Source organism: Chrysoperla carnea, chromosome 3 (assembly GCF_905475395.1).
Source record: "Chrysoperla carnea chromosome 3, inChrCarn1.1, whole genome shotgun sequence".
In the NCBI taxonomy this organism is placed as follows: Eukaryota; Metazoa; Arthropoda; class Insecta; order Neuroptera; family Chrysopidae; genus Chrysoperla; species Chrysoperla carnea.
The window spans coordinates 20,153,786-20,172,343 of NC_058339.1; the positions used below are offsets into that span (position 1 = coordinate 20,153,786).

General features: G+C 29.4%; 1 protein-coding gene across 2 annotated transcripts in view; it reads left to right on the top strand.

Moving 5' to 3' along the window:
• The first annotated feature begins 1,003 nt into the window (after window positions 1-1,003).
• Window positions 1,004-18,558, top strand: part of LOC123296879 (leupaxin-like) — a 61,771-nt gene continuing 44,216 nt past the window's right edge. Inside the window, exon 1 of one of the 2 annotated variants that reach the window (XM_044878571.1) lies at window positions 1,004-1,031. In XM_044878571.1, coding sequence (XP_044734506.1) covers window positions 1,019-1,031 — 13 coding nt within the window. In that variant the 5' untranslated portion in view covers window positions 1,004-1,018. Of the gene's footprint in view, window positions 1,032-15,534; window positions 15,638-18,558 lie in introns of those variants that run through there. The other variant, XM_044878569.1, reaches the window with a different exon arrangement.

The following is an 18,558-nucleotide window of genomic DNA, read 5'->3' on the forward strand; positions in this document are numbered from 1 at the left end:
AGTTAATTGTTGAAATACCATGTATAGACTAAAAAAGATATAGCCACACACACATAACTGATATTCCCATATTAAAACATACTACAAAATTTTCACCTAATTAGCGCCCTCGTGGATAAACAGTGATGTTTACAAGAAAATGTTTCAACAAAAAGTTATTTATTTTTTTATAAGGAACATTTTTTACATTTAAACTTTTGTTCTATCTCTGACGGTTTACAAGATAGGTCTTACGGATCCAAAACCCAATTACCCTATGTTGCTCATTTACGAACTCGACCTCACTTTTTACGTCTTAAGCACACTATAAAAATTTCAGCTTGATATCTTTTTTTGTTTTTGAGTAATCGTGATGACAGATGGACAGACGACAGACGACAGACAGACAGACAGACATATGGAAATGGACTAATTAGGTGATTCTATGAACACCTCAACCAAAATTTTTTTCCTAGCTTCAATATTTTTAAGCGTTGCAAACTTGGGACTAAACTTAATATACTATGTATATTTCATATACATGGTATAATGAATTAAAATAAAAGTTATCATTGAAGCATTTTTACGCAACATTATCAATTAATTTGAAAGAAACTCGATGATTGAAAACTAATTATTTATTTCACTGGTTTCACTGTAGGCTAACGTGCTATAAATAAAACCGCTGTTGTAAAAATAATATACTTGCAAAAACATTGCAAACATGAAAAAGCAATTGCCTATATAAACAAACAATCAAAACAACTTGATAGATGTTAGTGACATTTCACTCTTATAAATGAAATTCCAATAATAGTTTTTCTCTTAATTTGGACTTTATTGGATGGTTAAATATTTGTTAACAAATAATGCGAATATATTTAATGGCATCTCTGTCTAATCAACGTTAATGTTATGATTTGGCAGCTAATCAGAAAAATTTTGTAATATTTTTTTAAGGCTTATCATTATGAATTTATAATCGGTTGTGATATAATTAAGTGTTGTTTAGTGTCTTTTTAATAATTTTATAATAAAAATGGATGATTTAGGTAAGTAACCTTTTGTATTCAATTGTTTTATTAAAAATAACCTATAAAAGTGATGTCATCAGGCTATTTATATGTGGATACTGTGATTGTAAAAATGTAAATAAGACGACAGTTTGTTTTCATGAATGTATTCAATTTGAAATTGAAAAATTATATTGATAGGTTTAATAGAATTATAGTAAATAGAATATAGATTGGTCACATGTAATCAGTAATAATAATGTAAATAGATATTTTCATTGATGAATTTTTGTAAGGTCATTTGAGTTTATCATCTGTTTGATGTGATTCATTGAAAATAGTAATTTGCATGATTTTCGAAACAATAGACATTTTCACATTATAAATAAAATGTTGAATCTGAAGATATATTTTTGATATCGCTATTTAATGCTTTTAATTATCAATTTGTGTACCTACTTATAGGCATAATTGAAGTTTTCAACCTTGTAAACGAAGTTTAGGCTTAGTTTTCTAAAATATGTTGTACAAATCGTCACAGCTAAAAATCTTAGGGCAGATTGGGGATTACAGAGTTTAGTTTTAGGTTTTAGAAAGAAGGATTATTATTATAATATCAATCAACGCACTCAAGTCTTCAAACTGGTACTTCTGTTTTATTAACATTCCTGAATTTGAAATTTTGCCTTTTACCCTTTGATAAATCAATTCTAGAGTTTGCTACACTAAATTAAAAACCAAGACCAAGAATCTTTTGATGTTTGAAAGGTAACTTCGTCTTTAACCAATTGGGGGGCAGTGAATACTTTTTATTTCCATGGGTATTTACTCAGAGTGGGTAATACGAAAGATGGGTCTGTGTAAACTCGCTAAAATTGTTCAGGGGAGCAAATTCCTAATATTGGGTCAAAATAAGAAAGTCACACGAACAATTTTGTCACAAAAATATACAAGAAAAGTTATACTTTGTTGGTTTGACTTTGAGCTGAATGAATAAGTCCATAATTTTATGTAACTTGATTTTTGACAAACATTTTTGGCATAATGTTATGTTAAAACACCTACAAGATGGTATATGTTGAATGAATGAATGAAAAACTTTGTTATGGACTAATTTTAGCATTTTTTTAGAGCTCATGTTAATTTTATTATGTCATGAAGGTTATTGTGCTTGATTTTTTCTATTATTAGATCAATAATTTTACATATAAAACAAAATTAAAAAAAATAAAAACTGCTACACTTCTTGAGTTACTTTCAAAAAAAAAAATCACTTGTTCATAGACGCTTTACAATTTTTGTGCATACATATTATAGGAAAAGTTGATTCTCTAGTAAGAGTTGACTCTCTCTAGGTAAAGTCGATTGTTACTGGTCTTTTCAGTAAAAGTTTATTGAAACCGAAAACGGAAAAGTGTTGTAAGTGATCAACATGTACTAGTCAGAGTTGACCATAGCTTGGTAAAGTAGACTATCACTGTCTTGAGGTAGTAAAAGTTGACTTTTTGCAAGGAAACGATCTACCAGCTAATAAAAGGAGTGTCTCAAGAGTAACGGACGTCCTTGTTGCATCAGGTAGCAAATAAAATTTTAAGACAAAAATCTTCTTTTCCTTTTTGTTCCGATGCACGGATAATGAGCTATTCATTAAAATAGGCAACCAATCAGAAGCACGTTACAGCGGGGGTTGGGTGTAGTTAGAAACTAAGAGAGTGAAACGCGAAAGCTTCAATGTTGTACGTATACATACGTGTTAAATTGTGTGAATGTGTAGGAAGGGGTGGATATCCATGTATCGGATCAAAAAAATGGAATAAGACTTTTCGTCTTAGAATTTTATTTTCTATCTGATGCAACAAGGGCGTTCCTGGGACACCCTGTATAATCAAAAAAATTAAAATCTAATAGAAATGTTGTAGACTAAAATTGTTACAACAAGGAAAAAAATTTATGGCATTAAGTCTGAAAACATGCCAATTTTTTAAGAAGTTCATACACATATCGAGCTAAAGACCAAAAAACACTACATTTTAGGACTGGTACTTAAGTCTTTCGTTCGATTGATTTAGGAATACGTAAGGTTTTTGTTCCAAATAGGTATTTGCTCTATTTTGAACTTCAGTGTTCAAATAGATCAAATTGCTTAAAAACAATTACTGTAACAATTGCTGTACAATTCTCACCTCTTTTGAAGTTCAACCGCAAGTCTGTCTTCTAATACCACATAATGAAGAAGTAATATCTTCGGCAGAATCAACTCCTGTGAGCTTCTTATTCCGTATCCTCTTTGTGTTCTTATCACATTCTTCGACCATTTAGAGTTTCAAAGCTTGCTGTTTATATTTATTAAAATATTTCCCTTCCTGCGAAAATTATATGAATTAGACTGTCATACATTTGATTAACTGTACAAATATCAATATCATCGAACTTGATTGCATACTTACGCATACGCCCCTTTGTAACCTCATGCCTGTATATGCATGCCTACTTTGCCTTGTGGATTGTCCATGTATGCCACGAAGTGTAATACACAATACTGGTGCTTTAGGTCGGAACTTGACTGGCGCACTATCGTGCACCTATATTTCGAATAAGAATAAGAATAGAATGAATCATCAAATAATATAAATTAATATTACTACCAGTAAAGTATAAATAATATTTATAAATCCATGTCCAATTTTGAAAGTAGATTATTTAATCGAGTTTTATTAAAATGTTCCATATAAAGTCATAACAAGCCTATATCATATTTTTAACCTTCTCATCCATCGTTCAAGTAATGCGGTCAAGTTTATATTTAAACATTTGGACAAAATTATAAATATATCTACCAAATATAATAATTTTACAAGTATATTATATACCTATATTTGTGTTTTTTAATTATTTGGAAATTGTGTTAACACAGATGTGATTCAGAAATCATTATCAATTTTATACTACAAAGAGCGAAAAATATGGTTTGATTCAAAAAAATGATACAACCAACATAAGGAATATAGTCTAAATATTGCGTGGACCTTCCTTTATTAAACATTAAAACAATAAAAAAATTACTCTATGGTAATTCAGAATCCAAAAAATTTAATTTTGCTCTATCACATCCAAATTTTATCCAAATTTGATAAACCAAGCATGTAATTCTACTAAATTTGGGCCATACTTTTCAAATTTGTGATCAAAATTAACCTAGCTATAATAGGTTTCCAGAATGTGGAGACCTGGTCCCGAAAGTAAGTACATAAGTGATAGTTAGCGAAAAACTGGCATGACAGTAAAAAAGAATGACCCAAAATTAGTGGGTTTCAAAAAAAATTCCATTAAAATCGGATCAAATTTGCATGTGTTATCAAAAAAATAAAATTTTTTAACTTTATGACATCATCAAAATCCAAAAAATTTAATTTTGCTCTATAACATCCAAATTTTATCCAAATTTGATAAACCAAGGATGCAATTCTACTAAATTTGGGCCATACTTTTCAAATTTGTGATCAAAATTAACCTAGTTCTAATAGGTTTTCAGAATGTGGAGACCTGGTCCCGGAATTAAGTACATAAGTGATAGCTAGCGAAAAACTGGCATCACAGTGAAAAAGAATGACCCAAAATTAGTGGGTTTCAAAAAAAATTCCATTAAGATCGGATCAAATTTGCCTATGTTATCAAAAAAATCGAATTTTTTAACTTTATGACGTCATTAGAATCCAAAAAATTTAATTTTGCTCTATAACATCCAAATTTTATCCAATTTTGTTAAACCAAATATGTAATCCTATTTAATTTGGGTCAATTAATTCATTTTTAGTGCAATATAGCATGCTTTTAAGTTTTTAAACTAGTAATTTTTATCCATACATTTACGGGAGTAAAGAAAATAACAAATGTTTTTTTGTATGTAATTTTGGCGATGATTGTAGAAGTTAATGAGACACGTTTTTGAGTTTTGTTAAGAACTCAACCTTGAACTGTTAAAGCAACTCAATCATCAAAATCAACAATGTCAAGTTACCAATGTATTCTTTCTATTAAACTTTTTATAAAAACGATTTTGCAGTATTAATAATAATTGAATTATTTATGCCAATGTCTATCTTTCACTGGTGATTCAGGTTGCTAATGTACCATTGATTACATCAATATGTTTTAAACAAACAATTAATTTTTTTTATTATTTACCTTCATACAGAGTGGTTTTTTAATCCGTGCCGTATTTTATAACCGAAAGCTCTAGAATTGGTCCCAGTTCTTCTCTTGTCATTTCTTCTTTTATGCTCGTAAAACCGAAGATAAGCATTTACGGACTCATCGTTTTTAGACCGAAATGCTTGTTTCGGTTAATGCTTGTTTATAATGTTTTAATCTCCTGTTTAGGAGCTTCGATGGCTCCAACGAGTCGATCAAACCTGATTTTGTGTCGCGCACTGACCAAAAATTCTTAACACCAACCCATATGAGATTGTCTCAACCTCATTGCGAGATCATATATGGCGAATGGTACACGAATGTGATACAACTACCGTACGGGCTTGAGTGATGAATTTGACACAAACGCATGAGTTGCCAAAAACCATAAAATATGGTAAAATTTGAAACCAATGTAAAAATTTGGTTACAAATATAAATAAGTATACTAATAAAAGGTCCAGCGGATGAGAAGTAAGCAGTGTCGACTTTTAGTGTAGAATATGAAGGTAGTGACCGTATAACTTTAAACAATAATTATTATGTATTACAATAATAATTACTTCATACAAAAAGTTCATTATATTATGATTACATGTAGTGTGATGTCGTTTGTGTGATCGGTCCGCGAATATATCACCAATAGATTTATTTTAATCATGAACTGATGACTGTAAACAAAACAACGTGCAACGTGTTTTATTTTAGTGTCTTGACTTAACACTTTAATGTTATTATTAATAATATAGTGCAGATTATGTGTATTGAATAGTAAAAGTGTCATTTTTAATAGGTTTTTCTATTTATGATATATTTGTGATTTTTTTTTAAATAATTTATGTTATTAAATGTTTAGTGTATTTATTGTGAAATTTGTAAGTGATGTGTTCGTTTAAAATACATACAGGCTGATTTTTTAAAAAGTTTCCAACTAATTTTTTCCAAATTCGATTAGAATATTAAAAAACGGTTAAATACTGGTCTCCTTATCTTCGGGAGTAATAATAAAAAAAAAAAAACATAAGGGATAAGCTTTTATTGTTCCTACTAAAAAGTAGAAAATAATTTTTCTATGAGTCACTCATACACGACCATTTTTCCAATTTGAAATATCGAGAATGAATCGTAACTCCTCAAGCTTTTACGAATAGTCGTGTATAAGTGAAATAGAAAAAATTATTTTCTACTTTTTAGCATAACAAAAGCTTGTCCCTTAAAAAGTATTTAGAAGAACAAAAATACACATTTTATTCATTCCCTCCAAAAATAGTACGAGCCGCATTTTACCGTTTTTGATATTCCAATCCGTTCAACAAATGACCATGTATAAATTAATGGTAGTATTATCAATTTGATTGTATGAAAACTGAAAACTTTCAAAGCTATTAGATGGATTGTCAATAACGGTGTTTTATAGTTTGTTCTTGATTTTCTTCCTGAACCATCGATACGCCGAATATGATTCTCAGTTACTTTCTATTCTCCAGGCATACGAGAACCGTGAAAGGATTACGTTTTGCTACCTTTGATCTATATTTTTAAAAGAAAAAAATCGCTGATCGAACTAAAACACAACATAAACTAAATATTCAAATATAATCATTGCTAAATATAAACTAAATTTTCAAAATAGCTGCAAATGTAGCAGATTAAGCTCAGAAGTGCATTGAAATAAAAATGAATGTGTGTGAATTCTATAATAGGAAAAATCAGCATATATGCGCTAGGCAGATATGGGAATATATTTTTCTTATAGTGTAGTCAAGTATACAAAAAGAAAATTTCAATTATGTGATTTATAAAAAAGCTTATCTTCAATCTACAGTGATGGGAAAAAATTTCGACGTCCCTCAAATTACTTTCAAACGGTTCAATATAAAGGACTGAAATTAATATAAGTTTATGGGGATTGTAAAACGGATTGTTTAACGACAATACCATTAAGGCAGCTTAGAGAGGCAGAGGGTGGTGAAATTAGTTTTTTTGCGAAATAGAACAATTTCATGAAAAATGGTCGTAGCGATGTATGACACCTACAAATGAGCCATCACTCGACCATCATACGTTTTCGCTTCCGTTTGAAAATAATTTGAGGGCTGCGAAACTTTTTCCCATCACTGATCATTTATCAAAATTTGTTATCTGAAACCAATCAAGGGGTACCTTTGACGCCGTTTTGTTGTATTTTCGCTACTCATCTCCTCTATAAAAATCTCGCTCTAAAAATCTCCTGAAAACCTAAACAAAAGTGCGTTCTCATTTAAGTAGAATACTTGGGCTCTAAATTAAACCAAAAAGTCTATTAATCACTCATAATTTTGATTCTAGATTGCTGAATTTGTCAGTGCAACTATATTGATAACTATAGCTATAAAACGAATAAAAATTTTTATCTGCGATTGTCAGAAGTGTATTTATCTTTTTGACCTTAATAATTACTGTAATTAAAAGCATAAACAAAAAAAATGAGTAAATCATATTAATTATGTAAAAAACAGGTCTGGTGTATTTAAATCTGACATCAGAAATTAATTCGATGAATGTCAAGTGTCTGACGTAATTTACTTATGTTTACAATATTTTCCATTAATATTTAAATATATTTTATTATGATCTTTTTACAAATAGACAATAAAGAATATTATACAAAGATAATTGCGTTTACAACACCGTAAATTACTTATTAGACACAGCACACATATATCGAAAAATTTTTTTCTTATTTTTCGTCTACATTCATGAAGTTATAACAAAATTAATGATCAAAGTTGAAAATAAGATAAAAATAATTTCAACCCTAAATCTACCCTGCTCTTACATCCTTTATATGGACGGAGCACTTGGTTTTTTTCTTTTCTATGCTATTGCTTAAATGTTTATTTTCTATTAAAAAAATTTTTTTTTAAATTTGTTTTCATTAATTCCAAGTGAAAATTATAAAAAACTTTCAAAATATGTCGTTTTTTGAGATTCCTCCATAAGAGCCAATGTATTTTCTATCGATTTTCAATGACTTTTCTTAAAAATTTGCATGGATACCTATGCTGAAATTTTAACCACATATTCTTTGAGTAAAAGTCTGTGTACTTTTTATATTTTTTCCTCGGAATATCTTTAATAGTCATATCTTTACTAAAATCAATTTTTATAAGAATTCTGCAATGTCTGTTTAGAGAATTTTTGTTTATTACTTGTAAATTGATTATGATACATGCGGTATTAGAATCATAATATTATGGGTATTATTAATAAAAAGTATAAATCGAATTCCAACAACATAAAGATATTAGTTAAAAATTGGATAAATGCCCAAATTAATGTATATGGAAAGTAACTTTTGTACAGCAAACCATTTATTAAATCATAATAAGCCAAAATAAATATGTTTGAATCATGTATTTGATTTGTACCCGAACATAAATAATTTATATTTCAAAATAACGATTAATTTCCTATTTGATTGGGGAAAAAGTTTTTAATAACAAAATTAAATTTTTAATCAAGGTTATGATTTATTACAAAAATCGATTTGTGTTCTAAATAAATTGTGTTTTTTACATTCTTAATAATTGTGCTTGTATGAATTATACATGGCTAAAAATGATTAATAAAATATGAAGTTCACTTAAAAAATGTTCAGCGATATTTGTAGTACAGGTGTTGGTAGGCTCCATTGTTTAAGTGCCTTAAATACTTTTGTCAAAAACCCAATAGTTGAGGAGTGCCCAAGGATTGGCACTATATAAACAGTAAAGTAAAGGCATTATTGAATAAAGTAGTTTAATGTTTTAATAATTCTCAAAGATATTAGGTTTTCTGAAATTTCGTCGCTATAGTTTTTATCTGAATACTGCACTTCCATTGTACTTTTAACACAGTAAACCGTTATGTAAACGCAGTAAACAGATGTGCACACCAACAATATTGCTGCTTTCCGACGCCATATTGACAGTGTGTGTGTTTCAGAGCAAGGTGGCAGAAAGTGGAACTAAATTAAAATGACTTGGATAGGAAACTAGTAGTTAAACGTTATTGACCATAGTCCTAAGCCTAGCTGTTTGATTGAACGGCTAATTAAGCTATTTGGCGGTGACATATACATTATGTTGAATTATAGTATAATTCAATATAATGTAAGAGGTATTATTTTCTTCAATTGAATTCTAAAAGATAATAGAAAATTGCGTCATAAATTAATGACTTTTGACACCGTAGGTGTTTAATAAAAATTATGCTAAGTACATTTATTATTGTATTTTGTAACTACATGAAAATTATTTTGTTCTAAATTTTGTGATTTACATAATCAGGCTGTGATAATAGTATAAATACTTTACAAGGTTTCTAGCAGTGCATCTCTAAAAACCGTAAAACAACGTTGCAATACATATAGAATCCAAAAAATATCTAGAAGTAAATTGTTCTTATCGAATGAAGTCATATTTCGCTTAAATAGAGCACACTTAATAATTTCATCCTAATTAACGCTTTCAGAGCGTATTATTATTTTATTTAGCTATTTAAAATTAACATTAATTTAATTATTTTAAACTTTTATTATACTTTGTTTTAAATCAGTAGGGGTACCCTTAAAAAAATTGCAAAAAATCGAAAAAATTTTTGTATCTCCAATTTCGATAAAACTCAGTATATAAGGTAATTTTGACCCAAAAAGTACAAAAATCGGGTGCATTTGTTGACTGGTCGAATAGTTTTTGACATGCGGAATAAAATCGATCCGAATATTGCGATATCTCAGAAAATCTGCATCCAATCATTAAATAAACCCGATTTTTATACTTTTTGGGTCAAAATTACCCTATTCACCGAGTTTCATCAAAATCCAAAACAAATTGTTTTTTTCCGATTTTCACGATTTTTTCAAAGGTACCCCTTAAAAAAATTGCAAAAAATCGAAAAATTTATTATACCTCCAATTTCGATAAAACTCGATATATTAGGTAATTTTGACCCAAAAAGTACAAAAATCGAGTGCATTTGATGACTGGTCGTCTAGTTTTTGAGATCCGGATTAAAATCGATCCAGACATTGCGATATCTCAGAAACTCTGCATTGTAACTTGCAAAAATTTTAAGTAATTAATTCAAAAATGACGAATTTTCATACAAACTATCATCCCCTTTTTTTTTTATTTAAACATATCTCATTCGGAGTGTGTGGTTTAAGTTTTACCGTCGATAACCTTAGTTTTGATAACAGTAATCGTGCTGTTAACTTCTAATGATGGTGTTATAATAATATATTTACGCAAGACACTTATATTATAAGTAGATGATATTTATTTTAATTCTATTTTCAGAGTTGATGTTAATGTTTATTTAATGTGGTTTTTTTCTAATTAATGTAAATAATTTAAGAAATTCATCTGTAACCATTTGACAGAACAGTATGATTCATTTTGTTTTACAAAAATATTGATGCTACTTTTAAAAAACTTATTTTTTTACTTAAAAAAATTTTGTGCTCATGTCACATTAGTGCTCATGTCACATTACCTCTATGTACAGATTACAAAATCTAATTTGATTATTATTGATATTATTTTTTATTACAAGTGAAAACAAACAATTGACTGAGTTAATTTTTGAAATACTATGTATATACAGTGTTGATTATTCTGTTTCATTACACATACATAAGTGTCGCAAAAGAATACTATGTATCTGTATTCTTTGGTGCCGCACATATATAATTGATATACCCATATAACACATACTATACAGTGTGCACATAATTTGCGCTCTCACGGGTATAAACCGTGATGTTTACGAAAAAATGTTTCAAACAAGTGTTGTTTTTTTTTTTTATATGGAACATTTTTTACATGTAAAATTTTGTTCTATCTCTAACGGTTTACAAGATGGGTCTTACGAACCCAAGACACAATTGACTTATGTTCCTCATTTACGAACTTGACCTCAATTTTTACGTCCTCAGCACGGTATAAAAATTTCAGCTTGATATCTCTTTTCGTTTTTGAGTAATCGTGATGACAGACGGACAGACAGGCGACAGACAGACAGACAGAAAGACAACCGAAAATGGACTAATTAGCTGATTCTATGAACACTTATATAAATACTAGCTGTTAAACCCGCTTCGCTGGGTTGTTGCACATTTAAATATCAAAATTGTTAAATGAAAGACTTTTTTTAATTCTCTCTGTGTGTACGGAACAGTAAGATTTTTTTGGCCGATCCCAATATTATGTCTACACTCTCTGTGTGTACGGAAAAGTAAGGGAAAGATCGATAGAAACCCATGGAACATTCCAGAATATTCGAGAAAGTTCTAGAAAATTCGATAGAAATCCATAGAACATTCCAGAATGTTCGAGAAAATTCTAGAAAATTCGATAGAAATCCATAGAACATTCCAGAATGTTCGAGAAAATTCTAGAAAATTCGACAGAAACCCATGGAACATTTCAGATTGTTCGAGAAAGTTTGATAAAATTCAATAAAAATCCATACAACATTCGAGAATATTCGAGAAAGTTCTAGAAAATTCGATAGAAATCCATGGAACATTCCAGAATTTTCGAGAAAAATCGAAAGACATTTGCGCCAGTAGCGCCATCTAGTGAAAATTGTACTATTGACAGTGGCGCCATCTATTGAAAATTATTAGAACTAAAAAATCGAAAGACATTTGCGCCAGTAGCGCCATCTAGTGAAAATTGTACTATTGGCAGTGGCGCCATCTATTGAAAATTATTAGAACTATTTTTTAAAATCTATTTTCTATGAATTCCTAGATCATTTTTAATTCCACCCCCACCAAACTCCCTTATTCACAATGCACCCCCACCAAACTCCCTTATTCACAATGGGAGCCTAAGGGCTACCCAATGACATAATCCCCTACCGAAGGTCAATGGTTAGTTTTAGGGAAAATCGGGGACATACAAACAAACAAACAAACACTCTCTTTTTATATATATAGATTCAAGCGTTACAGCGTTACTTGGGACTAAACTTAATATACTATGTATATTTCATATATACCTGGTATAAAAAACGGCTATTACGCTGTTGGTATACCTCTAATATCTAAAAACAGATGTAGATTAATTTTATGGTGTAAGTGACAGTTAATACAATATAAATTATATTAATTCATATATGAATTGTATTTATTAAATGTAATTATCATATATTAAATTTATTATTACATAAACTATCTCTTAAAACAGAATTTATTGTTGAATATTAAACGAAATATTATTTGAAACTGTACGCTTTTGTAGTGAACTTTATGCGTTGCGAATTTTCAATTATTTTGGTATTTTTATTAACTATAAAGTGTAAATTTTAAAGTGAAATTGTGTACGTATTTTCTGTTTCTATAATAATATACACTTTGCTTGAAGTGAAAACGTAAATAATTTTAAAAGAAAGTGAAAGATAAAAAGTTTTTTTTTTTTCACTTAACGTTAAATTAACGCATATTTTGTTTTTTGTTTTCGAATTTTTTTTTGTATAACTTATGATCGCATATATTTTTTTATTTGAGATTGAACCAAACATTAATTTTAGAAAGTTTGTGGCTTAATAATTAATACAGCGGTCAATAATTTTTCCCATTTATTAAAGCCCTCGACACGTTAATCGTTAATTAAAGAATTTTACTAATCAAATCCTTACCTACTATACTTTCATATTGCTAGTACTTTTTGGTCTTAAAAATTATAAAAAATAAACTAACCCGGGCGAAAAGTGCAAAATAATTTTAATTATAATGTAAAATTTAATGTTAATATGCGTGGGGTGCACACAACATGTATTCTAAAAAGTAGTGCCTAACAGATGCCGAGCAATCCACGGTTTGTAACATTAACATAAAATTTTACACTAAAATAACATATGAAAATTAATGTAATAATAATAATAATGGAGTTAAACCTCCGTTTATCTGGCATTTACACCTATAACAGATTCCACCCACATTATTAGTTATTAAACTTCATTCAAATTTACAATTACAATTTTTGATGTGGGTAGAGTCGGCTACTACGTTCTTATCCAAGCGACGACAATGTGATCAATTCTTCCGCTGCCTGGATTCGAACCCGCAACCTAAGTTTAACTAGACAAACGGTCAAAGTCTATCGCCTTAGACCGCTTGGTCACTTAGGCTCTAAAACTTAATGTAAGAAGCTAAAACTTGATGAGTCCATGTAGTAAAATAATTATTTTTTACCAAATATCTTCTTTAAAAAGGAAATGATAACATTATTAGTATTTTCCTCTTGTTTATTGAAATAATAAAACAACAAAAATACCGAAACATATACACGCAACACGTATGTGTAAACACACGCGAACATAAAATATGTCTGCTTTTTTTTCATCATCATCCCACCTCTTCTAATTTTGTCACATTCGTTAAAATTAAAATCTTTGTCTCTGTATGCTGTAATATATTTTGTTTATAATATGTGTTGTCTTAAAACAGATTCGCGATCAAGTTTAACTTTACCGGTCGGTCATATGTAAATTTTTTTTAAAATAAAAACAATATGGACTTTTATTATTTATTTATTTGTTTAATTTAATAATTAATTTAAATAGACGTTTTAATTACTTTTATAAGTGAATGTTATGTATGCTCTAGAAATTTGATCATTTTGTTTTGATAATAAAATTACGATACTTAAACAAAAAAGTGTATTTTTAAATACAGTGAGCTTTTAAAATATTGTAGGTGGAATTATTTCTCATGATTTTCGATTGGTTAATTTAGTGTTTTTACATTTATCACATAGTCACTGTTTTTTAAATTTTTTATCAAAATATTCAGTTTTGTTATATGTGCATTTTTATGTTGGTTCGAGTGTCACCCACGAAAAAAAAATTTCTGAATAAAAATTACACAATGGAAAAGAAAAAATTTCTATTAACATAGCGAAAGTTTTACTTTAAAATTTAAGAAAAGTCAAAATAATAATTTTTAGTGCAATTAGAGAAGAGAAACAAATAGGAATCAGTGTTTTTCTTACTAAACCAGAATGGCCACGGAACTGGAAAGTCGGGATTTATCGATGACAATATCAGGGGGAAATTTAAGAAGTACCAGAATAATTTAATGGAAATTTAATTCGATATTAAGTTAAAATTATAGTGGCCATTAATTGTGTTGAAAAAATAAATATAAAAATAATAATCATAAAAATTTTAAAGCAGGGAAAATTATGTTGAATTTTACTGAAATACCGGAAATTATCAGGAAATTTTAAAATTCGATTTTGTGGCCACTCTAAAAGATAAATCGAACTTTTTGATTATATATACATTTAGATATGGAGAAAAAAAATTTATTCTAGTTTTTTCCGGTCGGCTTTTCTGGTTTATTGCATACAATTTGTGTCTTTCAGAATATTTTAATTAATTCAAGTCAAATAAAAAATACTGAGGAACATTTCGGCAATAGACAGTTTTCCCATCGTTCCAAATAAAATTTAAAACACCAAATTTATTTGTCATACTCAAATTACCATTTGCGTATGATAAGTAAATTTGCGCACCCAATAGGCAACTATCTATTTTATTGCAAGGAAACTCGTGCAGAATGAGAGAATTAGCAACAAAATTTCGATTTTTTTAATATCGAGAAATTAAATTTATTTTTAATTGAAGAAAAATTGAAAAAAATGCACTCGAACCAGGACTCGACCCCGAACTTCTTCTCCCAGAAGTCTGGGTTCGAGTACTGGTTCGAGTGTATTTTTTTCAATTCTCTTTAATTAAGATTACTAGACAAGATATTTGTCAATATTTTGTTTACGCTGTATGTATCATATTAAAAATCATCAATTATAATCGAGACACCATGATGTAAATAAAAATATCGTATACATGATTAAAAGTAAACAAAAACAAAAAGTAATAAATTTATTTAATTTTACATTAATGACCGAAAAATTTTAGTTATAAAATTATAAATTCTAGAATAAAGAAAATTAGATTGATATTTCTATCTTCAATTTAATACGAATCATCTTTATATAATTTTTTTATTAGTTCATTGACATTAGCCTGTCATATTAAACTGCAGTTTTCATACACAAATTGATGTGGTATATAGTTTATGCTGAAAATATGACGTGATAACAATTATTTTTTACTATCGTAGAACAGAAAATATATTGACGATTGAATTAGTGAGTGTATTAAATATTGTGTTGTTATTGAAGAAACATGTTATGCCACATGTGTAACACGAATTTTGATGACACAAGGTCACATCAAAAGTATTTTAAATAGATAATGTTTTTGAAAATTGTATCGTTTTGTGAATGAGTTTTCATCTATTATAAATAGCTGTGTTATATTTGTTATCAATATGGATCGGACTATGTATGGAAAAGTGTTGCCTGGAACTTATTATCCATATCGATGTACGCTTAAAAATGGATGTGAATCACCTGGATGTAAGCTTTATTTATATTATTTTTTTGAAAATTTATTTAAAAATTATTGTCTTATGTTTTATTTTATTGTTTGCTGTTCTAAATACACAAAAATCAAAAATATAAAAAATATTTACTCTCATAAAGAAGTATTTAACAAGTGAAAACAAACAATTGACTGAGATAATTGTTGAAATACCATGTATAGTCCCTACCTTGGGTCCTACCTTGACCTAAGTTGCTCTGTTCGTTTTTAAGATTTCGCGTCGACAGTCGAACGGAAGGACGGACGTACAGACAACCGAAAATGGAATAATTAGGTGATTTTATGAACACCTATTGGTCCAGTCATTATAGTAAGTTCACCTCGGAATTCGAGATACCCAGCTGTAAGTCTGTAAATAGTTGTATATTGACACCCTAAAAGTTATAAATATTATCGAAGATAATAAATGAGAACTCTAGGATATGTCGAAATAAATTTCGATTTTTGCCCCAATTCCTAGATCAGTTTTTTGTATTTTTAAAATACGTATTTTCGACTACCAAGTAGTCATCATCAGTAAGAATTAGCTAGTGAATGTTACTCTTTGCTAATTTGGTGGCGGACTGCACACTGTTACATTCGTGTTTTTACAATTTATACTGTTCACAGTATCTGTCAAATTGTAGTGTCAGTGGCGCTAGCCAATCAACTGCCATCAGTTGACTAGTCTGGCCAATGAGCATGATACTTGTGCGCAGGTCCATTCGAGTATTTTTTGACGTTTAAAATAATAAATTACAAATCTAACCTAAATTAAAAAACTATAAATAAATCATAAAAATAAATAATCCTTTATTTATTATACCAACTTACATATTTTCAACCATACGTCAACAAATTAACAAAAGAACTTGGAGAACATAACCTAAAAATAGCACCCATTAGTCGAACAAAATTAAAACAATTACTTGGAAATCCCAAAGATAAAATCAACATGGAACAACAATCGGGAATATATTGCATTGGATGTCAAAATTGTTCGAAGAAGTATGTAGGTCAAAGTAGAAGACAAATTATCACAAGATTCAAAGAACATATGGGCCATTTAAAATATGGAAGAATTGAAAAATCATGTGTAGCCGCTCACGTTATCGAAAACGACCACAAAATCGACAAATCAAACCTTAAGCTCTTAAAATCAGTACCCAATCCTTGCGAATTAGACGCTTATGAAAGCATCTTCATTCAAAAGATGGGTAATGAAGCAATGAACTTGGACAAAGGACCTATTCCAAATTCGGATTTAATAAAAATTGCAAAATCAAGGTTGAATTTCTAAAAATTGTCAATACGTTATAAAAATAAAGGATTATTTATTTTTATGATTTATTTATAGTTTTAATTTAGGTTAGATTTGTAATTTATTATTTTAAACGTCAAAAAATACTCGAATGGACCTGCGCACAAGTATCATGCTCATTGGCCAGACTAGTCAACTGATGGCAGTTGATTGGCTAGCGCCACTGACACTACAATTTGACAGATACTGTGAACAGTATAAATTGTAAAAACACGAATGTAACAGTGTGCAGTCCGCCACCAAATTAGCAAAGAGTAACATTCACTAGCTAATTCTTACTGATGATGACTACTTGGTAGTCGAAAATACGTATTTTAAAAATACAAAAAACTGATCTAGGAATTGGGGCAAAAATCGAAATTTAACCCTAAAAGTTGTCTCAAAACCTACATATGGTAGGGTGTAAGCAACTATTAAATTTCAAGGTCAAAGGTCACAAAAATCGGTTTTTTGCGCTTTTTTGGAAATATCTCATTTCCTATGGGTTTTTTGCTATTTGTATTTATTATCAATATTGTAGAATACAAAATTCTCTACAAATTTTGTTTAAAAAAATTTTTTATACGGTGAACCGTTTTCGAGATAGAAGGCGGAGAGCGCGCGGTCACCGCATCACTTCAGGTCAACCGGTGCCTCCGGTCGAAAACGCGCCATATATAGTTGATGAACTATCTATAAATCAATGATTATAAATATTTGTCAATTTTTATTAACTATTATATTATATTTTATCATTTTCTTCATGCATTAAATCTATATCTATTCAATAATACTGATAACCGTTTACTAAAATTAAAAAATAATTAAGAGAAAAACTTAAATCATAATATAATTATATTCCCATTTGACAAATTTGAATGACTGACAAATTTGGATGAACTAGCTGCAGCATTTGAGGAAGAAAATTGTTCGGCCCAGAGATTATTAGAGAGTGGAACTCAAACCTTATTGGCAGTCTATAATGCTCCGAAATCTGTGAAAAGTCTCGATCATCTTCGTTATACGCATTACGTCAAGTCTACAAAACTTAATAAATCTGTGCAGCTTTCAAATATTCCACCAACAAGTGCAGCTGCTCATCAACATTTCAACCGTGTATATTATCAAGTTCAAACTTGGTTAGGACATGATTTGGAACCCCAGGTATGGGGTTGGGCAATGCGAAATGATTTTCTGGAGCCTATCATGACAATTTTACCACCTGCTCCAGAAGATTTGCTAAATACAATTTTCTGCAACTGCAAAAGTGGTTGTGGTTCGCGATGCGGATGCAGGAAAGCGGGCTTGCAATGCTCTTTAGCTTGTGGCCAATGTAATGGGCAAGCTTGTCTCAAGGCTCTACCATATCAGAGCGACATTAACGAAGATGGAACCTTTGATCCCGAAATCATGGAAGAACTTGAGACAAATGTCGTTGAAGACGATAATGAAGACCAGTTTGAAATTTACCAGCAGCCAGAAGACGACGATGAAGAGGAAGAAGATGTTTAAAATTATAAATTGTAGTTTTTGTACCCTTTATTCCATTTTTTTACTTTCAATAAAAAAAAATTTATTCAATGATATTTTTTAATAAATAGATTAATTCATAATTTA